We start from the raw sequence: 25,085 nt of genomic DNA, 5'->3' as shown, positions 1-25,085 counted from the left end.
TTTTTTTATATCTTGGTACGTCATACAAGTAACATAGAATAAAATCTAGAATATTAAACTAAATGAAAGCAGCTTGAAAAACTATTCCAGACATAATTTGACAACTTGTTTTCATGTTAAATGTTTTTTAACACGTGAATTAGACATTTACTTACAGTCAAGACCAAAATTATTTATACCCCTGGGGTGTGAATGATTTTGGGCTTAACTGTTTATTTGATATGCATATAAAATAACTTTTGTCAATTTGATTTAATCGGACACCAAAAAGGTTCTTAAAATCAGTAATTACCACTAAAAAAGCCAAATATTTCAACTTTCCCTGATGCAAAAGTTATGCCAGTGTCTCTATTTCTTCAGGTGGACGTCAGTGTAAGCGTTTAGTCAAGGCGTTTGAAGTCTTCGACATGGAAAACCGCACCTGGTCCTCTTTACCCAGCCTGCCTTGCAAAAGATCTTATTCTGGGGTCTTATGGGACAGCGCTGGGTGTCTCTGCTGGTTAGGAGGACTCAGACAAGGAGGAATACACCAAAGCTCAAAGTTTACAAAGAATGTTAACATCTTCGACACCAACAAAGGTAAATTTATATAGAGACACCAACTTTATTCCTTTGTTCTTGTTGAAAACATTAGCAATTTAATGGTGAAATGATCAGAAAAAGAACTTTAATTATGTTCGCCATGAAAAATATATTGTATAAGGTCATCGTGTTAAAGGGATAGTTCACCCAAAACGGAAAACTCTGTCATCATTTATTCATCATTCACGTTTTCCAAACCAGTTTGACTTTCTTTCTTCTGTTACAAAACAACACAGAAGAAGATATTTTGAAGAAAGTTGGAAACCCATTGACTTGCATAGTTTTTGTTTTTCCTATAGGATGTCAGTGTTTTTAAAATAGTGAGTAAATTGTCATTTTTGGGTGACCTATCTCTCTAAATCTGTGTTTCACTACAATCAGTCTGCTCAGTTGAGTCAAGACCACCTCATTCTGGTGATCTCAGACCGATTGATCTAGCACTGACTCGAGCACAATTGCAGGATTCACATATGCCACAAACCACACTTACTGAGCAAACGAGATAGGTTCCGAAACAAACGTCTGGGCATGACAGCGCGCAATTGACAAACAGTCAAATTTACTTTTAGTGACAAGGCAGCACTCGCCCCGATCTGGCAAGTAACCATTCTGTATACTGTCCCGAGTGTCTTGCACGCTGGCCCCGGGTCAGCAGGCAGTCCTTATTGTCGAGCCCTGCATACACACTTTATGGACATCAGAGAATTATTTTACATCTTGCATAATACAGAAGGTCGCCTTTAAGATGTTTCTCCACAGTGATTTTAGCACTCAATGCATTGCAAAAGTCAACTTAGTGGTGAAACTCTGAGTACTGTACGCTGAGAACACAGGCACCAAATTAAATATGCGCCGCTTGTGCATGCAAGATGAAACAGGCCTTCAGTGTAATCTGTGAAATCCCCAAGAGAAATAGATTTGGCTGTTGAACGCCTATCAGCAAGGCAAAATGTTTCGATGCACAAGTATATTAGTAATCATGGATGACTTTTTTTTTTTTTTTATATATATATAATTTTTTTTTTAAAGATTAACCCACAAAAAAAATCCCCAGAAAGATACAAGGTGTGACAAAACGTACAAACCTGCTGAAATGAGTTATTGATTTCTCCCCGGCTTCTCGCACCTTTTTTTTTTCTTCCTCTACATCGTTTCCGCTCAAATCTGATCTTTTCTAATCAGATTCAGCAGATGGGAAAATTGCGCAGACTTTTTTTGGGGCCCCAAGGGCGACTACAGAAAAAAATCCTATTGTAAGTGGCCTGTGAGGAGGTCAACCTGAAACAACTGATCTTTGCACACTGCCACCATACGAGTCCTTTCTCTTTTTTTAATTATTCCATTACTGTCAGTCAGTCAACAGGTACGCGAGCCAGTGCTCACAGAGCGGCACGGGGGGATTAAACCTCGCTATCTCATTTCCTTCTGCCCGAATCCGCCACCAGCAATAAAAGCCCTTGCGTACAAGTCTTCCAATCTAATATAACCACCCGATAAGATAGTAGGATAGGAAAGGGGCGTTAAATGATGCTATTTAGAAACACATTGTCACCCCTTATCCATAGCTCTACCTGATAGATTGTTGAGCCCATCTGCTCTTTTGTCTTAACACAGGGTGCTGTCGAAGGGGTCGTACAGTGGGGGAAATAAGTATTGAACATGTGACCATTTTTCTCACAAAACATATTTCTGAAGGTGTCGTTGACTTGAAATGTCTCCCCGGGTGTTGGTAACAACTGAAATGCAGCCATAAGAAAACAAAAATAATGCAAAGAAAACAAAACTAACTAGAAAAGTAAAGTTCGTAGACAAACTGTATGGTGGCTTGAGAAAGCCTCGCCTGAAAGTTTAAAGTAGTTTTAAAGTTTAAATCATTAAAGTAGTATTTAAGACGTTTGTCGTAAGCAGTCGTCATAGAGAGATAAGTGCATATATGTTGGCATGTTTCTAGTATGGATTGCCATGTTTCTTGTTAAGGTGTTGCTAGGGTCTTCTGCATGCTTACCGCTGCTAGGGTGCTTACCGCATTGCTAGGCCGCTGCTAGGGTGTTCTAGGTGGTTGCTAAGATGTTCTGCTTGGTTGCCAGGCGGTTGCTAGGGTGTTCTAGGTGGTTACTAAGACATTGCTTGGCGGTTGCTTGGGTGTTCTAGGTGGTTGCTAAGGCGTTGCTGGTCGGTTTCCTTGGTGTTCTAGGTGATTACTAAGGGGTTGTTAGGTTGTTGCTAAGGTGTTATGGATGGTTGATAGGTGGTTGCTAAGGTAATGCTAGGTGGTTGCTAGGGTGTTTCTAAAGCGTTGCTAGGTGGTTGCTAAGGTGTTGCTAGGGTGTTCTAAGTGGTTGCTAATGTGTTGCTAGCCGACTGCTAGGGTGTTGCAAGGTGGTTGCTAAGGTATTGCTAGGGTGTTCTAAGTGGTTGCTAAGATGTTGTTAGGCGATTGCTAGGGTGTTGCAAGGTGGTTGCTAAGGTGTTGCTAGGTGGTTGCTTGGGTGTTGCTAGGCTGTTGCTAATGTGTCGCTAGGGTGTTCTGAGTGGTTGTTGCTAGGTGGTTGGTAAGGCGTTGCTATGTGGTTGCTAAAGTGGTGCTAGGTGGTTGCTAAGGCATTGCTAAGTGGTTGCTAAGGTGTTGTTTGGTAGTTGCTAAGGTGTTACTTTGTGGTTGCTAAGGTGTTGCTAGGTGGTTGCTAGGGTGTTCTGAGTGGTTGCTAAGGCATTGCTAGGTGGTTGCTAAGGTGTTCTGAGTGGTTGCTAGGCAGTTGCTAATGCTGTGCTAGGTGGTCACTAAGGTGTTGCTAGGTGGTTGCTAGGCAGTTGCTTACATAACTTAGCATGTTTCTAGCATAATATAGCATGTTTACTAATATGATTAGTATGTCTGTTAGTATGTTTTATATGGATTGTTGTGTCATTGGTATGTTTTAGTATGGATTAGTATATTGCTAGTATGGATTGGTATGTTGTAAGTGTGTCCAATGTAAAGTTAATGGCAATTTTTTACAATTGAAGTCCATGGGACAGTTGCTAGGGTGCCATAGGTGGTTGCTAGAATGTGGCTAGTAAATTGAAAGGTCATCAGTGATTGGCGGATTGGTAGTCTGAGTTAAACGAGCCCAAATTTAAGTCTGTTTGACAGTCTGGCGCAAAGTTATGAGGTTACAAAGTTTAACCCAATGTTCAATCAATGGAACTTTTCCATAATTTCCGTGTTAGTTTTTTTTTTTTGGAAAACCAAAAGTCGGATCAGTTGGAAAAGATATAGCAACCCGAGTCATACCAGTTTGGAGGATCCGTATTAGATTGGTGGTTGTAGTATGAACGGTCCGGAAGGAGATGCATATAGAAATTAGTCTCAAGAAGAAGAAGTGTATGTAGTATAACAGTATGTTGGCTTTCTCAAGCCACTGTAATTAGTTTAGAAAATGAGGTTATGTGTAATAAAATGAAATGACGCAGGGAAAAGGTATTGAACACATGAGGAAAGAGAGGCGTAGAAAGACAGTGAAAGCCCGGACAGCATCTGAAATCTCTTAGTAGTTCTTCAGCAACCCTCTGCCCTTCCTCAGTGTAAATGAATATCAGCTGCTTCAGTCCAACATCAACATTAGCAGGATGATGAAGATGAAGTCAGGGTTTAAGCAAGACAATGATTCAAATCACAGCCAAGGAAACTCTCAAATGCTTTCAGAGTAAGAAAATCAAGCTGTAGAATAGCCCAGCCAATCACCTGACCTGAATCCAATAGAGAAAACACAATAAAGCTCAGATCTGATAGACGAGGCCCACAGAACCATCAAGATTTTCACACTCTGTTGAGGTCTGTACAATACTTATGTGTGACATGTACAATCAGGCCCGGATTGGCTAATCGGGAGGACCGGGAGAATTCCCAGTGGGCCGGTCCGTTTTTTGGCCGCTAGGGCCGGTGTCCCTAGCTCCAGAATCTGTCCCAGATAGCAGGCAGTAATCGGCCCGAGCTCGGCTGCCCTCCGGCGCCTCCGGCTCCGACTCGGCATCGGCGAGTGTTATCCGGGCCGAGTGCGGCCCGCAGCTCGCTCGCGCACATGCGGTTGTGATGCGGCTGTAAAGCACTGGCCCGATTCCGGTCAACCATATGGCAACCGATTAAGGCTGATGGCAACCGATTAAGTTCTTATTTTATCTAGTAATCTGTTAGCTCCACGTTTAATGATAATTTGAGAAAATATTCATGGTACGATAGCAAAAAAAAAAAAGAATATTTAGTGTGGATGGTCGCAATGTTTAGACGCAAACAAAACAATATTATTTATAAATAGATTATACATGTCATCTAGAGAAAAACTATGTAAAATTCGCTTAATTTTGAGATAGCACGCTCCTGTGCTGACTGTTTTTGTTTTAAAGCAGAAGTTGGTTTCATAATAAACACATGCGTGACTAAACTCATGATCCACACTCCAATCCAGACGGTGGCGGTAATGCTCCAAAAAGCTGGTTGTCAACCACCATGGCACGAAGATCACAAGAAGAAAAAGTTTGGTTTTTTTAAAGACTTCACGTGGATCCCGGTCAGAAAGGTAAGCTTTTTACTGCTTGTGTACTGTATAATTAGCGAATTTAGAGCTTAAAACATTTCCACGGTGTTTGGTTGTAACAGCGTTTAGTAATTTAAAACAGTTTGATACGAAATGTAACTTGCTTTAAGAAACACAACTGGAGCTAATGTATGCTAACGCTAACAGTTACAAACAGCCTGAAAGTTCATTTTCCTTTAACACAATGTTAGATTGTAACGTGTGTAGTAACTGAAAACTATTTTAATTATTTTAAAGAAACATGAAACGAATTTGTGTGTATGCTAACTTTGCGTTAAAGAAAGTTTCTGTAGACGAATCCATTAACTAACTTGGCAAAACATGTTTTTTTTCCTGATTTAACATTATAAAGTACCGTGGATGTTGAAAAAAATCATTGTACAGGCGTTTACTTATCCAACAGTATTAATTCTGTGATTGTGTAAATAAAAACTAATCGTTTTGGATTAATAAAATATTATTGTTTATCTTGTTTATGCAGTTAGTCACGAAAAGTGATCGAAACTCGACTGTTTACTATTCTCTTTAAATTATCCAAGAGAAATATATTACTATGCACTTTAATTCATATGTGTTAGCCTATGTGAATCAATTATATCTTATGTTCAAGCTGTAATGGTCAGTTAATGTAAAACTGAACGTCTTAAAGCAGATTTTGATGTTTTTTTTGTTTGTTTTTTATGTTATTGACAGTGATAAATTCTGATTTAAATGAATGGGTAACAATATTTGTTGGTTAAGTCTCATTGTTCTTGTTTAACAAAGGTTAGTGAGATCATTTTGCAGTACATCACGACCAAAGAAGTCAATGGCACACTCTTTTGAACGTGAATAGGCATGCTATAGTTGTGTGCTAAAAGTCCATTATAAGCTGTAAACTGCTGATACATTTTCAACATAGATTGAGCTTTTCAGACATTACATTACTAATTGCTTCACAAACAGCTGAAATGGTTTATTGTTATTGGCTATCATCATCAAAATTTTTCACAATGGTAGGTTAATCTTCATGGGTACAGAATAATGCATGTGCTTGGCCATCTTACAAATCTATGTCTCAGATTCATAAGGCTGTCACTCTGCATGAATCTCCGAATAAATCTTGTGCAACCTTCTGTGTACTGATTATTTACACTATATAGGTATTATATGCATTAATTAACTTTGATAGTATTTCAGGATTTTAACTTTTCTTTACTGGAGGTTAACAATGTGATGTTTTATTATAGATGCATATGAGGAAGCTCGACTAAAACATCCACATGCAACTGTGATTTCTGACTGGCAGACAGATGAGGATGATGATCGCCTGTCATACATCTCAAGACAGAACAGGTTTGTTTGCAATTATTTTAAACACATACTGTCAACATTGTCATTGATCTATTACAACCTGTGAGTTTTAACCTGGCACTATACTAAAGTGATGTTTTGTTTTGTAAATGTATCTGATTAAGGGACAGTATAGACACATCTATACCGTGATGAAGAAAAATTACTTGGAACAAAGAGGCTGGATAAAAGGCAGGTATGAAGATTTCAGAAATCAATGCAGCACCACAAGTACCATCACCATCAATGACTATGGCAGAAATCTTAAGACCACCATGAAGATGCACAGATACTGTACATTCCAGTACACCAGGCGTGTCCAAACTACGGCCCGCGGGCCATCTGCAGCCCGCGAGGCTTTTTATAAATATCAATAGAATCTGGCCCGCTATACAAAAATGAACGTAATTCAATAAATAACCACCGGGTTTCGCTATTACATGCATTCAATTAAGCAGCAGTTCTTGTTATGATCTATCTATCTATCTATCTATATCTATCTATCTATCTATCTGTCTGTCTGTCTGTCTGTCTACACACAGTTGAAGTCTGAATTATTAGCCCCTCATTGATGTATTTCTTCTTTTTTAAATATTTCCCAAATGATGTTGGAGAAAGACTTATGTTTTATTTCGGCTAGAATAAAAAGCGGTTTAAATTTTTTTATGAACCATTTTAAGGTAAAAATTATTAGCCCCTTAAGTCTTCAGAACAAACCATTGTTATAAAATAACTTGCCTAATTACCTTGACTAGTTAACTTGATTAACCTAGTTAAGCCTTTAAATGTCACTTTAAGCTGTATAGAAGTGTCTTAAAAATATCTAGTCAAATATTATTTACTGTCATCATGGCAAAGATAAAATAAATCAGTTATTAGAAATGAGTTACTAAAACTAATATGTTTAGAAATGTGTGGAAAAAAATGTTTAACTCTCCGTTAAACAGAAATTGAGGAAAAAATAAACGGTGGCTAATAATTTAGGGGGGCTAACAATTCTGACTTCAACTGCATTTATATATATATATATATATATATATATATATATATATATATATATATATATATATATATATATATATATATATATATATATATATATATATATATATATGTGTGTGTGTGTGTGTGTGTCTGTGTGATGTATGTAAAATTTGGCCCGCGACGTTTGTTTTTTTGCATCTGGCCCTCGGCCCAAAATGTTTGGACACTCCTGCACTACACCTATGAACATTTACAGTCTTTGTTCTAGTGCAGTTTGAGATAAAGACATAACTTATTGCATCTTGTGATGTCTTTGTAAGAATTGAAGACATCACTAAATTTGTTAAGGTTTAATGCAGCTAGAAAGTAAAGATCAACTAGAGAATATTAGCAGTGTCTAACCCACTGTTGTATTTACAGAAGTTGTATGAGAATAAGCTACAGGTTGATTTATACTAATCTGTTATTTTTCTTTTTTAGCACGACTGACTGAAGTTTTAAAATCATGCAACGTCATAAAGCAGCAGCTGGGCCTGATTCTCACAAAACCAAAACAGACGTGATGAAATTCCAGATGTAAACACATTTGACCTTCCTTTGGTCAATTTGATTTGGAAAAGCTTGAAAATCAACTAAAGGAGCAGCCTGAACAAATGAAGAAACTGGTAAGTTCAAGCTCTTGCTAATTTCAAAGTGTTTTAAGTTTATTTATTTTTTTTGATAGTTTTTTTGCTTCGTAGGTAGCCTACTTTTTTCCTAATTTTTTCTTTTTTTTTTACATTAGTACTTGTTCACTACTAATTATCTGTTTATCTTTTAATCACAGATGGAGTGAGGACAAATGTCCATACCACGCCACTGATAAAGAAGTGGAAAAATGCATTACAAGGTAGCTACAACTTGCCCGTGACAGGGATGGAGGAAGAAAGAAGAGAAAGCTAATGTGTCAAATGTCTACATCACTATTTTGTTTTATTTTTTAAACAACATTTTAAGTGTATTAGGATGTTCCCTGATACTTGAACAATTTGTTTCTTTCATTTGCATTTATTTATATATATATATATATATATATATATATATATATATATATATATATATATATATATATATATATATATATATATATATGTATATGTATATATATGTGTGTATGTGTGTGTGTGTATATATGTATGGTATGTAGGTATGTATGTATGTGTGTGCGCCAAATTCTGAAGAAACATCTTGATACATTTTTAATAAACGTAATACAAATAAAATTATAAATATAAAATTGCACAAGACGTGTATATATATGAAATGTATAATCATCTCACTCATGTCTTGCTGTTTGTGCAATTGATTTTGTTCAAGTTTATTTAAAAATAAGTTTGACTTTATACTTCTGCAATTATATATATATATATATATATATATATATATATATATATATATGTATATGTATATGTGTATATATATATATATATATATATATATATATATATATATATATGTGTATATGTATGTATGTGTATATATATATATATATATATATATTTGTTTGTTTATTATTATTTTAATGTTTTATTAAAAAATGTTTCAAGATGTTTCTTCAGAATTCTGCAGTACTTTTAACAAGTTTGACTTGGATATTTTACGGATTGTCATTGGTATTTTTAAGATGTTTCTTGCTATATCTTAAATTGGTTTCTATATTTAGGTTTATATAAAATTTAGCTGTTTGTACAAATTTTTAATTCAAGTCTATTGGGAAAACAGGGTTGTTTTAAAAACATCTGTGTTTGTGTGTAATTTTTAGATTTTTTGTTTAAATCTTTCTGTGTCTTTAATGTGTTGTTTTATTGTTGTTTTTATATTGATATTCTTGTGCACTACAAAATTATTTATAAAATTTTAGTACTATTTTTTTCTTGCAATTAATAAACGTTTAACATTTATTTATTTTGTCATTTGTCTGATTATTTTCGTTACAGAATGTGTATGCAGTTTGCACTTTATTCAAAGGTTAAACACAGTGCTTACACTTTGTGTTTACATTATAGCCTGTGTTTGCTGTTGTATAAATTCAAATGGTTGTAATACCATAAATTAAGTACCAATGTAATACCAAAAGGTTTTATAAGGTGTATAAATACGGAGTCGCGCCAGCTCCGGGCCGCAGCGCACATTACCCTCGCGCCGATTCCGGCGCGGATGCGCAGCGTCGGCTCGCTTACGGCCGCCGCATCTGGCCCGCTTGATTCGGGCCGGAATCGGGCAGTGAGTCCACAGGCATCCGGCCCGAGTCCGGCAGCCGGAGTTGGGCCGAGGGGTAAGTCTTCGGCAGGCGACAATCTAGCCGGAACTGGCCCGAGTGTATTTTGCTATCTGGGGTTGCTCTCAAGCGGCAATCTCCCGCTCTCCCTCAGGAAGCCAATACGGAAGTAACTAAAACTGCAATTCATCCGAAATTCCGCTAGTCGTGGCCGCTCCTGGCTCCAAAACAGAGCAAATTTCAATTGAGCCCACTGCTAGAATGGCCAACTTTACAGCAGAAAAAAAGGTGTTTACAGCCTGGTACAAAAAAAGGTTTTGGTTAATACAGCTAATATTACCCTTCATGACAACTGTGAGGGGGGTGAATTTTTTTATAACTCATCTGTTTCCTTTATATTAAGTTATATTAAGTTTGCATAATTAAGGGAGTGGCCACTTGAGTGACAGCTAGGTCTCACTGGTCGCCGTCACGTCACCTCAGCTGAATCCTGCAGATTAGCCACTGAACTCGGCATATTTATCGTATTTCTGTGTTGTTTTATGTGGCTTTACACAGTCAACTGCCTTTTGGACTTGTTTCCTACAATTATTAGATGGCATGGCATGCTGAGTGAACTTAATTGTGCTCACAAACCATTCACGTGGCCTCCGTTTCCCATGTGAGTAAAGTTATATACTTATATACCATCTCTATACATGTATTTATTTTATTTAAGATCATTTATCGTTTATATTTATATTTAGAGCTGTAATGCACTCCAGAATCTGACGGATTGATTAGCTGTAGGCTCTAGAACAGTCATTTGAAGTGTTGTCATACAGTGTTATGCTGGATTTCATCAATATTACATCAACATTAACTAACACAGACTATATCTGAAGTGTTTGGAAGTAATTCGCGTTTTCCCTTCTGTTGAAAAACGTCATAAGAACAATGTTTAGTGGCTCAGTGTATTACTACAGTGTTTTTAAAAGTCTAAACACTTTATTGATATAGTGTACAACCAAGCACAAGTGTTCAGAATACTAACGAGTCACAGGTGATAAAGTATTAAGCGTTCTCCCAAAGTAAAGTGTGTCTGAATCAGGTCCAAGCAAACTGTCTGCAGGTGTCTGTAGCTCCGCTCACTCTCCGCCTCTTTGCCCTTGTTTGGTATCCCGCCGTGGGTGTGATGACGCGAAAACAAAATGGCGACGGTTGGCCGCGCCGACTTGTGGCTTCTTTTGCGCTCTTTAGAAACCTATGGGTGACGTCACGGATACTACGTCCATATATTTTACAGTCTATGGTTGCTCTCAGCAGTCACACTTTTTAAATTAATTTATTTATTTATTTACTTGACCACAGTGTTCTTATTCATTATTTTACCGCAGCTCTGCTCTTATTACATATAACCAGCCTGCAGGTTAATGATGATATAACTCAGGTGAGTCACTTTACAACATACAACTGTTGTGGTACAGTGGTTGTCACGTTTGATTACAACGTCGCCGACCCGGGTTTGATCCCCGTCTGATTATGGTATTTTTTTTTATTGTTAAGACATTCAATACTGTTAGGGTTGTTGAACATTTGAAGTTCTAAAGCAGCTGTTTTCTCAAAAAAAGACGTGATAGTGTCATTAGAAACTGAATTGGAATGACCGTATTTTAATATAGTCAGTGGTGAACTGAGGTGGGCCGGTCTGAGGCTTGAAACTCCAGGGCTGAAAAGGAGTCCCACTCCGGCCCTGTGTAGAATACTTATTTACCCCATTGTATGTATCCCTACTTGTAGGCCAGATGGATGTGCTCTTTATTAAAGATCCAACTTGACACTGCATACTTGCTAATTGAGCAATGCTAGATGCAGAGCAGTGTGTTTTTCTAATGCTGTGCCAAAGGACAGACCCCGCCACCTGTTTAAAGGCAACTTTGCATGTGTATAAAAAGTACACTTGGCATCAGAAAAAGTGAAAGGGCATCACCGTTTAACAGAAAACGCCCTCGGTTTTTTTGGGCCAACTACAGAGCGAGCGTTGCATGCCAAAGGCTGAAATCAATATCCTGTCCAAAGTTGACAGACCCTTCATTGCTCATTCAAGTCGGACACTTTGATGCGCATCCAAACTGCACAAATTTGCAGCAAAACATCAATAATTGATTGAACTAAAATCAGCGGAGAAAAACAAACGCAGCCCTTGTTGTCCATTGGTTACAAATGCTGCTACCTTTCAAAAGCCGCTTCCTGACTGAATATTGCATGGGCTTTGGTTGCGTAAGGTCTTTAAATGAAGTCCACATTGCATTTATTTTGGCAAAGAACTGCTTAGCTTATAGAGGACGAGATCATCGGACTGACACAAAGCAAACAATCACACTTTCATCGGAATGCTTTGAAAACAATATGGGATTAGTGTATGTGTCTGAAATCAGTATTCATAAAACACCCTGAACCAAAGTTAGGCATCACGGTGGCGCAGTGGGTAGCACAATCGCCTCACAGCCAGAAGGACGCTGATTCGAGCCCCAACTGGATCAGTTGGCGTTTCTGTGTAGAGTTTGCATGTTCAAAAAAGTGCGTCCAACCCGGTACTAGTAAGGTGTACCTAATAAAGTGGCCGGTGAGTGTATATGAGTGCATCCCTCACAAATCACATATCTCATTTAAATGAATATTTTCTAAAGGATGCTTTAATATATTATATTTATGTATATACATTAGATTAGTCAGTACTGAAGCCAAATCTGGAGCTTATCTAACAAAATATAACCATAGCAGTGCAAAAATTAGTAGCTGTTATATGTTAGGAAAAATATTAAATGAGAGCAGAAATGAAGAGAAACAAAAAATATCAAAAGTTTTGTTAAAATTGTTTTTTTTTTATTATCGTTCCATTTCTAAAAATGTTAAATGACTAAAATTTTTATTTTAATAAATATATCTGTTTAATAAATCTATTTTGTTCAGATGCACCCAAAAATATTACCTATAATAAATATAAATATTTAAAATAGGGTGTACTTATATATATATATATATATATATATATATATATATATATATATATATATATATATGTGTGTGTGTGTGTGTGTGTGTGTGTGTGTGTGTGTATATACATACATACATACATACATATATGTATATATATATGTATATGTGTGTGTGTGTGTGTGTGTGTGTGTGTGTGTGTGTGTGTGTATATATATATACATACATACATACATATATATATACATATATACATATACATATATATATATATATATATATATATATATATATATATATATATATATATATATATATATATATATATACATACTTGTATGTATTTATGTATGTATGTATGTGTGTGTGTGTTTATTAAATGTAAAAAAATAAGAATGTTGTTTCCAATTTAGACAGTATATGTGTTACTCTGAATGACCATGGAACTTTATTTCACCCATATTTTTGCATTTTATTTTCCCTAAAATTATTTGAAACTTTCACATACACATTTTACATGCATTTATTTTGCTTTCTATGCATATGAAATGACTTTAGTGAATTTATTTCAATGCTGGCACCAAAATGGGACGTCTAACATTTGTGATGTGAACATCTGCATGCATGCCTTTACAATCAAGCACCCAAACAAGCATGGCTGAAAGAGTTGGCATCTCTCAAACAACCGTCATTATTCCAATGCCGTTTGTGTGTTATTGGCTGTGATTGCGCTTTTTGGCAGATTAGGTTGACTGAGAAATGTAAATAATGTGCCAAATTAACGTCGTAAATCTGTGAAACACCGAAAGCCGCACAGCTCCAACTTCCTTTTTTCAAAGCAATTAAAGTGTTCTAGCTCAGTAGTTTTTTGAAGAAACGCTCCTTGCATTTATTACGGCAAGCTATTGGCTTAGTTATTAGACAGATATTAGATCCTTCAAATGGAAAACAGTCTGTCAGCTCTAATCGACAAGCACGCAGGCTTTAATCTGCCGGAAAGTCCTTTTATTTTCTGTTTCCTTTTAAAGAAAAGCTGTCAAACCAAACCATTCCCAATCATATATAAGCCTGTTCGTTTTCTTTCACTTGACGTATGAATCTGATCTATTGTGTCAGATTTTAAATCACACTGTGTTAATGGGGAAAAGTGTGTAATTTATTCATTCAAAGTTAAACTGCTGTCTTCTGGGCCGGTTTAATGTACAAACTATACAGTTGAAGTCAAAATGATTAGCCCTCCTGTGATTTTTTTATTTATTTATTTATTATATTTCCCAAATGATGTTTAACAGCGCATGCAATTTTTTTTTTTTTTTTGTAATTTAACTTTTTTATTTTATTTTGAACTTTTATACCCCACACAACATAAAATTCACAATACAAAATCAACATTCAGGAAAATAATGTAAACAAATTATAATCAAAATAATAGTAAAAACAAATTATAACAAATATAAAATAATACAATACAATATAACAGACAGTCAAATTGACAACCCTTCAATTTTCATTTTATGTGCTCTCCAAATATTGCAAAAAGCTACCCCATTTCTGATTAAAAGTGTGGGTGGAGTCCTGAAGTCTTGCCAACATACGTTCATACGATGCAGAAGAAATCATCAGTTCAATCCGATCTTTAAATCAAGGAGTATCCGAGTTCTTCCAATTTCGCAGCACTAGTCTCACAGCAATAATACATCCTGCGATGACTAGCCCAGCCTGTGCTTTAGATATTTCGTTCTGTAAAGTGGACGCAAAGGAAATTTTCACAGTATTTCCTGTAATATTTTTAAAAAATATTTTTATAAATATAAAGTCTTATTTGTTTTGATTCAGCTGGAATCAAAGCAGTTTTTAATTGTTTTTAAAACTATTTTAAGGTAGATATCATTAGCCCCTTTGTAACAAGTAGTCGGAGTACAATGGAGTTGAGGGTCCAAATGCAGTTTATAAACTCAGAGTCATGCAGACAGTGGTCAAACATCAGCAAACAATATCATACAGCGTCATTGTGGTCACAGGCAAAGAGTAGGGATATATATATATTCATTCATTTTCTTGTTGGCTTAGTCCCTCTATTAATCCGGGGTCGCCACAGCGGAATGAACCGCCAACTTATCCAGCAAGTTTTTACGCAGCGGATGCCCTTCCAGCCGCAACCTATCTCTGGGGAAAAAAAAAAAAAAAAAAATATATATATATATATATATATATATATATATATATATATATATATATATATATATATATATATATATATATACTGCATGAAATAAGTCTTCATAATCTACAGCTGTGTGCAAGTAATCAGGGGTCATCCGAAACTGGTGTGTGAGTGAGGTGAATGATGGGAAATGTAGTGCAGTTCGGCGGCAGAATTGTTGTTCCGGTGATGGTGCATGTTTTCCAGCGATCTGCAAGGCCTAGATGGTGATTGACACCCTTTAAGCAGTATTTTTTTTTTTTTTTTTACATGCTTATTACCCTAACTTGCCTAATTACGCCTTTAAATGTCACCTTAAGCTGAAAACTAGCATCTTAAAAAATGTGTAGTCAAATATAATGTGCTGTCATCATGGCAAAGATTAAATAAATCAGTTATTATAGATGAGTTATTGAAACTATTATGTTTAGAAATGTGTTGAAAAAAAAATCTGCTTTCCGTAAACGGAAACTGAGGGAATATATACTGAGGGGCTAATAATTCCGACTTCAACTGTATATAAGCCACTGTAAGAACAACATCTTGCAGATTACAAGGCACTGGTGCAGAAATGATTCACCTCAGCTTTAATATGATTGTTGTTTATTTGTCCTCACTTTATTTGGTAGGAGTTTGGCTGAAATCAGAGGACACCGTACCCTTGAAGACAAAGCGGGCAGACTTTGCTGCAGCCATAGTGCGAGGCAGAATGATCGTGGCGGGAGGTCTAGGTATGGAAGTCGCACTGTAATATATTTATCTTCCTCACAGTTGCTGTCCCGGTTGGTGTCATCCAAACATCTGCTCTCTTCTTACAGGCCATCAGCCATCAGTGCTGGACACTGTTGAAGCTTTTCATCCCGAAAAAAGGAAATGGGAAAGGCTGTCGCCCATGGCCACGCCGCGCTGCTCTGCCTCCAGCATCGTGATCCGGGATCGCCTGTTGGTAGTGGGAGGTGTCAATCAAGTCCCAAGCTCCGCCCATGAGATTCTATATGTTAAAGAGGAAGAGATTCTTTAACCACTGAACTACTTTAGGTTTACGCTGGGAGAAAAAAAAGGTGGCCTTCAATGATCTAGTAAAACAAATGTTTATACTAAAGGTGCGGTTACAAGTAACATTGCTCAGATAAATTCATCGATTCCAGTATGATTCTACACAGGACAAAAATGAATTTAGACCCTGTCCACACAAACACGGGTATTTAACCCTTGTGTAATGTTCAAATTAGGTAAAGTAAGACACTAAAGGTTTATATTTATTCCACCTTTCCTAGACATGAGTCACAAAGTGCTTTACAATTAAAGAAAACCAGAAAAAGTACACATATAAATTAAAGAAAACATAAGTGAAGTTTATTTATAAACTAATTTCAAGAGGATCACATGCTTGTGATTGCTTGCGGCTGGTCCCGCATTATCCAACTTATGATTCACCAATCAGACGATTTCTAAGCCACTATAAATACTCTAAGTTCCATATAACAGCCATCTTCGTTTTGAGAATCCCCCCTTCCACCCCTACTTCTTCTCCTTTCCTAGATGAGTGGCACGGTGGCCCAGGGGTTAGCACTGTTTCACAGCAAAAACGTCAGTGGTTCCTGTCCTTACCAAGACAGTCGAAGTTTACACGGTCTACACCAGGCGTGTCCAAACTACAGCCCGCGGGCCATCTGCGGCCCGCAATCAGTTTTGTGGCGGCCCGCGAGGCTTTTTATAAATATCAATAGAATCTGGCCCGCTATACAAAAATGAACGTAATTCAATAAATAACCACCGGGTGTCGCTATTACATGCATTCAATTAAGCAGCAGTTCTTGTTATGATCTATCTATCTATCTATCTATCTATCTATCTATCTATCTATCTATCTATCTATCTATCTATCTATCTATCTATCTATCTATATATCTATCTATCTATCTATCTATCTGTCTGTCTATCTATCTATCTATCTATCTATCTATCTATCTATCTATCTATCTATCTATCTGTCTATCTGTCTGTCTGTCTGTCTGTCTGTCTGTCTATCTATCTACACACAGTTGAAGTCTGAATTATTTGCCCCTCTTTGATTTATTTCTTCTTTTTTAAATATTTCCCAAATGATGTTTAACAGAGCAAGGACATTTTTACCGTATGTCTGATAATATTTTTTCTTTTGGAGAAAGACTTTTGTTTTATTTCGGCTAGAATAAAAAGCGGTTTAAATTTTTTTATGAACCATTTTAAGGTGAAAATTATTAGCCCCTTAAGTCTTCAGAACAAACCATTGTTATAAAATAACTTGCCTAATTACCTTAACTTGACTAGTTAACTTGATTAACCTAGTTAAGCCTTTAAATGTCACTTTAAGCTGTATAGAAGTGTCTTAAAAATATCCAGTCAAATATTATTTACTGTCATCATGGCAAATATAAAATAAATCAGTTATTAGAAATGAGTTACTAAAACTAATATGTTTAGAAATGTGTGGAAAAAAATCTTCTCTCCGTTAAACAGAAATTGGGGAAAAAATAAACGGGGGCTAATAATGTAGGGGGGCTAACAATTCTGACTTCAAGTGTATTTATATATATACGTGTCTGTGTGATGTATGTAAAATTTGGCCCGCGACAACGTTTGTTTTTTTGCATCTGGCCCTCGGCCCAAAAAGTTTGGACACCCCTGGTCTACACGGTTTCCCCAGTGTTCCCTGGTTTCCTCCCACCATCCAAAAACATGCAACTTTAGATAATTGACTAATCCAAATCGGCACCATAGACATGCTAGTAGTAAGTGGTTATCTCTTAAGAGCAATCACTATCTGTTCATTAGCTGGTACAGCAGGGGAGTTCTCGAGATCTACCTGAGCTCAAACTCCCCTCTAGCCTTGCAAACAGGGGGGAGCCCAGGGCTCAAGGATTTTATGAGCTCAGGGCTCTCTCCCGGGACAGCATGCCAAACAAGCTTTATAATCAATCATCAGCTAAGTGTGAACTCTTGAAAACAAGTTAAAAATCCAAGTACAGAAACATTAATACTGAGTTCTGGGAATGTCTTTGCCAGAAGAACTCAGAGACCAACTACATGAGTGACTATATAAAAGATCTTGAATATAGAGGGTTGCTTGACCATGCAGAGCTCTATATGTAATGACCAGAATATTAAAATTTACTCTACAACTAATAGGAAGCCAATAGAAAGCAAATTGACTACCCTTTCGTTACGTTTGTGGCTGTTTTTGCAGCATTGACTACAATTGTAACAATATATGTTACCAAAAATCAATACATTTGCTGAAACTCAGAGAAAGTTGTGGCCAAATTAAGACTCAAAATCACCCCAGAGTGGATGCAAACATTCACAACCACACATAAAGGTTAAAAACTGAGCTTTTTCTACGCAGTTTAGCCATTCGTCCACATTCAAACACAGCATCAGGTCACTGACACTGGAACTTTTCCAAAACGTTTCTAAAACTTCTGTTAGGGACAAGATTTTGGGAATATGAATGGGGTCTGTTTAAGCCTCATTCACACTATGAGTGACTCGCGGCGGCAAAGCAACAAGCGACCGTTCATTTCAACGGAGAGTGAGCGACTTTAGGCGGCCCTGTCTAAGCAAGCTACAGCAACCGTTGGTGACCAGGTGGGGTGTCAAGTGATATGACAAAGTTGAGAATCCTTCGACTTTATGCAAATGAAGAGCGACTTTCTTGAGCGACAGCCAATAGGAACACCAGTAGAGCTCACGTGATCCTCTCTCTGCTCGCTCAGAGGCCGGTTGTATTCTCCGTGCTGTAGATCTACACAGACCTGCACTTGCAGCAGATCACCACCCTGAGCGACAGGCAGCTACACATACAACTCTATTTTTCCGCTCTGTGCCAACCAGAAAAAAATTACACCCTACATGGTGGCTCAGTGGATAGCACTGCTGCCTCGCAACAAGAAAGTTGCTGGTTCGAGCCTCTGCTGGGTCAGTTGGCGGTTCTGTGTGAAGTTTGCATGTTCTCCCTGCGTTCGCCTGGGTTTCCTCTGGGTGCTCCGGTTTCCCCCACAGTCCAAAGACATGTGGTATAGGTGAATTGGGTAGGCTAAATTGTCTGTAGTAAATGAGTGTGTCTGGATGTTTCCCAGAGATGGGTTGCAGCTGGAAGGGCCTACCTTGCTTAAAAACATCCTGGGTAAGTTGGCGGTTCATTCCGCTGTGATGACCCCAGATTAATAAAGGGACTAAGCCAAAAAGAAAATGTATGAATGAATGAATAAACAAATATTTATATTTATTGAAAATAAATAAATACATTTAAATGTATTTATTTTAAATACACATATTAAATGTTTATATTTATATATAAAGTCAAACACATAGCGTCGTCTTTATTTCTCGAGGGATGGGAAGGGGGTATATTTAGAGTGGTTTCGCCCAGGGTGCCATTTAAACTAGAACCGCCACTGGCTGTAGTGTATGTGTGAAAGAGTGTTTATGGATGTTTCCCAGTACTGGGATGCAGCTGGAAGAGCATCCGCTGTGTAAAACATATGCTGGTAAAGTTTGCGGTTCATTCCTCTGTGGCAACCCCTGATAAATAAAGGGATTAAGCTGAAGGAAAATGAAAGAATGACTTTATGATTTGGAGAATATTGGATTTCCCAGTACTGGGTTGCGTCTGGAAGGGCATCCACTGTGTAAAACATATGCTGGAATGGTTGGCGGTTCATTCTGCTGTGGTGACCCCTGATAAAAAAGGACTATGCTGGAGGAAAAATGAATGAATGAGTATATTGACAACTGCTTTGGCATGCTTTGACATGATTTGAAGACTTTTTTGCACAAATATGTTTTTTTTTTTTTTTGGACCCGCATCTGTGGACGAGACTTTTTTTAAATGAAAAACTCAATAATACAAATACCTTTGTAAAAGTGGACATGGCTTTAGTCATAGAAAGAAATAGCACTGATTTCAGCAAACTTACAACAATTAACATTGTTCTAATCACAGTATTCTAATATTAATCATGCCAAAAAATGTTCCCCTTTCAGATTTGGTCAGAATTTGCAGTGTAAAAAATTCCCTTAAGCTTTTTTAGCAGGCAAATATCTTGTCATTTAATAGAATTATGAAGTATAAACGTTCACACAAAGTCAAAAGTATTCTCTAAACTGATATTCCACAAACAAAGCCAGTTGTTCCAATTGTGCGTTTCATATAATGACTAAATTTTGCACTCAGATTTAATGGAAATTACTCGGATGAAGGGCAGCATGGTGGCTCAGTGGTTCTCCGGTTTCCCCCACAGTCCAAAGACATGCGCCATAAGTGAATTGGATGACCTAAATTGGCCATAGTGTATGAATGTGTGTGAATGTGATGGTGTATGGGTGTTTCCCAGTGCTGGAAGGACATGCGCCGCGTAAAACATTTGCTGGAATAGTTGGCGGTTCATTCTACTGTGGCGACCTCTGATATCTAAGGGACTAAGCTGAAGGAAACTGAATGAATGAATGATATCCAGCCATTTCAATACTCAATTCTCACAGTAAGGTATATCCTCATATAAATATAAATGCTCATATTTTAAAGACATGATGGGGAAAATGTAATTTAATGCAGTGCTTCTTGTACAATCTGAAACCTACTTTATATCGGATATCACTCAGACAATGGAGGTTGCTGATTTTTAAAGAAAAAAACCCAGGTTAATCCGAGGTTACTGGCAAATTCCTTTAGCACACTTCGGCGTATACCCTATTGTGAGTTTTGCAAGTGAATGACAAAACTCCGTAGTCTGATTTTGTCTAAATTCAAACTAGAAACCTAGAATCCACCCAACTGGAAGTTTCACGCAGAGATGAGATTCGCTGAGCTTCATACATTGCTAAACTATTGCCAATAGACATTTTAAGCACAAGAGATCCCGCTAATGTGACCGCACCTCAAAGCCTGAAATAAACTACACAAACACTCAAATGTGAATGCTCGGCCGACGCAATAGGGGAGTTTCCTTCAAACGTCTTAAATCACATTCAGGTAGCTAGCTGTAAACATGTCAACAGTTTAAAGCTAAAGTGTACGTTTTGCACGGCTAGCACAAGATTTTCTTCAAACTGTTGCTCCGCCATGACAGTAGTTAGTCCACGTTTACACCGATGCCTAATATAGCACCCCTTGTGGCAATGCTGACACATTTCCTAATGCAACAATGCATGAAATCAGACTAGAGTTGTCGTTTACGTACTTACTGTAAGTAGAGTATGTTTAATGTCAGCGCAAACAAGGTTCATGGATGCTAGACTGTTCTACGCTATATGATGAGGAATAATTAAGCACATTTTAAGGAACGACTTATATTTTAGTTCCACAAAGCTTGCAGTTGATGCCATTTTAACAAGATGCACAGCAACGACAATCTGCCTCTTGAAGCCAACAGCACCAAACACCCACTGAACGATTTAAGCCAACAGCATATGCACGAACACAGCCACACACAATGCTCAGAAACAGGACAAACAAGTGTCGGAAATAAACACCGATTCAGCAGTCTCCCTATAACAGTGTCTTGAGATATTTTTAGAGTATTTACAGGTTTGCTAATTAATCCTCTGCTATTTTTAGCATGATCGTTTAGTAATAGAGCAGAGGTGTGATTAATGAAGTGTTTTTTATTTGATTTAGTGCAAACCTCTCTGCATTTAATGTGCAGGATGTGTTGTGTGACAGATTTTGATGGCCTGTATGGTGAATATTATTGGATATTTTTCACTCTTTGTAGTTTCATCCTTGTCAAAGGTCAATTGCACTGCTGTAGCACACACATGCAATGCGTTTTCTACATGTTTACAGGGTCTTTTGCAATTTATGGTAGCATCGAGTACTTTGTCTTTAAATCCCCATGTGAAATCGAGAGTTTTGTGGAATTTGAAATATGTCAAAACAGCACAGGAAGCATCACTTTATACAGGATGGGGGGGGGGGGGGGTTAGGCCTACACAAATAAGACGCTGAGAGTGTTTACATGCACAACAATGCAACGAGATGCATCTTTATGCATGCCGTATTTATAGCGCTTCACTTTTTCCACATTTTTTTGTTACAACTAGGGTTGTAACAATATACCGGTATGACGGTTTACCACGATTTGAACGTGCACGATTATCATACCATGAACAATTGCATATCAACGGTTTTAACCCTTAAAGACCGAGACAGCCGCCCGCGGCTAAAAATAAGTAACGTTATTGCTCTTAAATGTTTAATAACTTTTGATCCGCTGATCCGATTCATACAATTCAAAGATTGGCATAAAGAAGAGAATCTCAGCTTTCCAGTGCTGTATCACATAACATTTGCGGACTTTCAGAGGCTCCGGAATCAGTGCGGTTACGTCATCAACATTTGACAACGCTGATTTGACAAAGAAACGCTCGTCACTGTGTCTCCGGACAAATCAGACATGATACATTGATGCATTGTCCCTCCTCCATGCCCAGATTGGTTCAAACTCGCTATATCACAACCAATAAGCATAGGTTTCGCTTTTGTTTGTGGACTAAGCTTTTTGAACAACACGGAATGAGAGAAAGGCATACATTTATGCGTGGCTAAATAAAACGCAAAAAAAAAAAGTTTTGCATGAAATAATTCTCATACTAAATACTTTTGCATGCACAGCAGCACAGAAACATGACAAAACAGTGACACAGCAAAGACGAACTGCTGCTCTTGCTGTTTTCAAAAGACGCAAATGAAAATGCAGCTGTTTGTCTGCATTGCAGACAACCATATCCAAATCCATAGACAACCATATCCATGCTGGCACATAAAACCTAAGGATGTTCCATATTGAATCTAGTTTCGTTATGTAACTATTTATAGTATAGTAAATATTTATATCTATTTTTTACTGAGGATTTGCACCATGTTTATTTGGACTTTATTTGGACTTTGACACATTATTTATTATTTTCTTATTTTTTTATTTGTTCATTGTAAGTGGTGTTGTTTATAGTAACTGAAAATATATTATTTGGAAAAAGTCAAATTTGCTTCACTGTTCTATTATTTTGTAACATTTGTAACATACCGTATACCGCGAAACCGTCAAACCGTGGTATTGTTTTAGACGATTATCATACCGTGAAAAATTCATACCGTTACAACCCTAGTTACAACCTTATTCCAAAATGGATGAAATTAATTTTATTTGAAATATTGTGTGTAGAATTTTGAGGAAAAACATAATTTAATCCATTTTGGAATAAGGCTGTAACATAAAAAATGTGGACAAAAGTGAAGCGCTATAAATATTTTACAGACTTATGTAAGAGCTGAAATCATCAGTTTACATGTGCACAAACACCATTATTACGTCTTAAACAGTTCACGACATTCAGCTGATAAAAGGAACCCATCTATGTGTTTACGTGACCTTGCATGCTGCTGTTTTGTTAAGCCTAATCAGACTGTGCTTGTAAACACACTCATTGTCAGTACAGAGTTCAGAGATGCAGTACTTTGCATAGTTAAAAAGCCTTTAGGGAAGTCATCCTAGCTATGGCCAGCATCATTCAACGATGTTTACGTTTTCTATTAAAAGGTTTTCACTCGCCCTCATTTATCATATTAGGATAATGTGTCTTGAGTGCACATAGCAATAAAATAAAGCACTGTAATACTTGGTTTTCTACAAAATGCTTGTACGTTTGTGGTTTTGCCATTAAATGAATTTTGTCTCCTGCTTTGGGTTTTTATTGTGCTTCCTTCTCTCTTTGTTCTAAATCGCTATGGGGTTTTTTTCTGGGAGAAAAGGAGAAAGATAAACAGTTCATTTTTCTTTTCTCTTTTTATTTAATAATGTCAAATCGCGAGTCACTTACTGGAGTCTTGAGCAGGATGGTGGTTGACAACGAATGAGGAGTGACTCTAACCATGTGGACTCCTGGCCTGAGGTTTATTTGTCTCTATTGATTTCTCTCACCTCTGCAGAGGTGAAATGTGTCTGGCGGTCCTGGCCGCCGCGCTCAGACCTGCTGGAACACTGCAGTTAAAATGTGCTGCAGTGCTTCTACACGGTTTATCTGCAAAATGAGGCTAGAGCTGATGTGTTAACGTCTTCTGGATTGCTTTGAGGATTTTTGGCCTGCTTTCCAGGAAGTACTGTAGTAACGCAGTCTAGCCTGCTAATAATGTCATAAAATGTTGTCTGACTCTAGAATTTCATACTGTATATAAATTATAAGGCCTGCTGTATATAGTAGCTACAAAAATACATATGATCAACTATTTGACAGCCGTTCTACCAAATGATTGACCATGTTTTTACTGTTTTAAATAGTGGTTTACACACACAGCTTGTTGGTTTACAAAAGAGCATCAAACATAATCCTGTTGCACTACTACACTTGATTTTGGTTTTATTGTAAAACACCCACGCGCACACACACACACACACACACACAAAACAGGTTAAATGAGAATCTGAAATATTTTATGGCATACTTCAAAAAACTGATTTAGTATTCAGAATTTTTTATTTTGGATTATTTTTTTTTAATAAATTGATCTTGCACTTCATATTTTCAGATTTTTCATAGTATTCACCTTATTCTTCACCGACTGACACAGCCATTTTAATCTTTTTGGCTCGAGACTTCAGGTCCCATTCCCTTCCATTCATTTTTAGACATTAAAAACTGCTAGTTTTGCTGTTTGCTGTTGCAAACTGAAATTTCCTTATTATATTCCTCTACTTGGTCTGTATCGTCATGCTAAAATTTGTTTGTAGAGCAAGTAGTTTGACCGTTTTCTGCTGTTTATTATTTCTAGTCATTTCTCCCATAGGCGACTGAATCGGAAGTTCTAAAACAATCGCGAAAACAGGCGCACTTCAGCGGGGCACAAAGTAAGGCGGGGTAAAATGTAACACGGAGGTTTAAGGTATTTGCTCTGGGTTAACCATGGCATGCTTCTGAGGTTCTTCACCACAGTGTTGGTGGACATCTTCCTGCCAATTATTGAAAAACTTTGTCGTAATTTGGATGAGAAACGCAGGAGAAACAATTTTTGCAGCATTAAAGTATTTTTATTATAGTTAATTTTTTTTTTAATTTGTGAAAGTATGAATGTAAAATATTATTTTGCTGTAATTACCATTTTGTAGGGTAAAAGATGAAACCATTTTGAAAGATGTAA

The 25,085-nt window shown here is 37.1% G+C and overlaps 2 protein-coding genes and 1 long non-coding RNA gene across 5 annotated transcripts in view; 2 read left to right on the top strand and 1 right to left on the bottom strand.

Annotated features, from left to right (window-relative positions):
- Window positions 1-16,277, top strand: part of klhdc8a (kelch domain containing 8A) — a 50,369-nt gene extending 34,092 nt beyond the window's left edge. For both annotated transcript variants that reach the window (XM_021472502.3, XM_073917088.1), the window contains exons 4-6: window positions 361-579; window positions 15,538-15,639; window positions 15,727-16,277. In XM_021472502.3, coding sequence (XP_021328177.2) covers window positions 361-579; window positions 15,538-15,639; window positions 15,727-15,929 — 524 coding nt within the window. In that variant the 3' untranslated portion in view covers window positions 15,930-16,277. The remainder of the gene's footprint in view (window positions 1-360; window positions 580-15,537; window positions 15,640-15,726) is intronic.
- Window positions 1-25,085, bottom strand: part of sox13 (SRY-box transcription factor 13) — a 675,553-nt gene that overhangs the window by 394,914 nt on the left and 255,554 nt on the right. The gene's annotated exons all lie outside the window — the stretch shown is intronic.
- On the top strand, window positions 5,083-8,433 carry LOC137496728 (uncharacterized). 2 transcript variants are annotated; one of them, XR_011017285.2, is made up of 5 exons: window positions 5,083-5,138; window positions 6,386-6,491; window positions 6,614-6,684; window positions 7,953-8,137; window positions 8,299-8,433. It is a non-coding gene; the product is annotated as an uncharacterized lncRNA (long non-coding RNA). The 2 variants fall into 2 exon arrangements; XR_012387316.1 differs by lacking the exon at window positions 5,083-5,138 and having other exon boundaries at window positions 6,384-6,491; window positions 6,614-6,680.

The sequence above is a fragment of the Danio rerio genome, chromosome 11 (assembly GCF_049306965.1).
Source record: "Danio rerio strain Tuebingen ecotype United States chromosome 11, GRCz12tu, whole genome shotgun sequence".
Classification (NCBI taxonomy): domain Eukaryota; kingdom Metazoa; phylum Chordata; class Actinopteri; order Cypriniformes; family Danionidae; genus Danio; species Danio rerio.
Note: the sequence above shows the minus strand (reverse complement) of the source record. Positions and strands in the feature narration are given on the sequence as shown.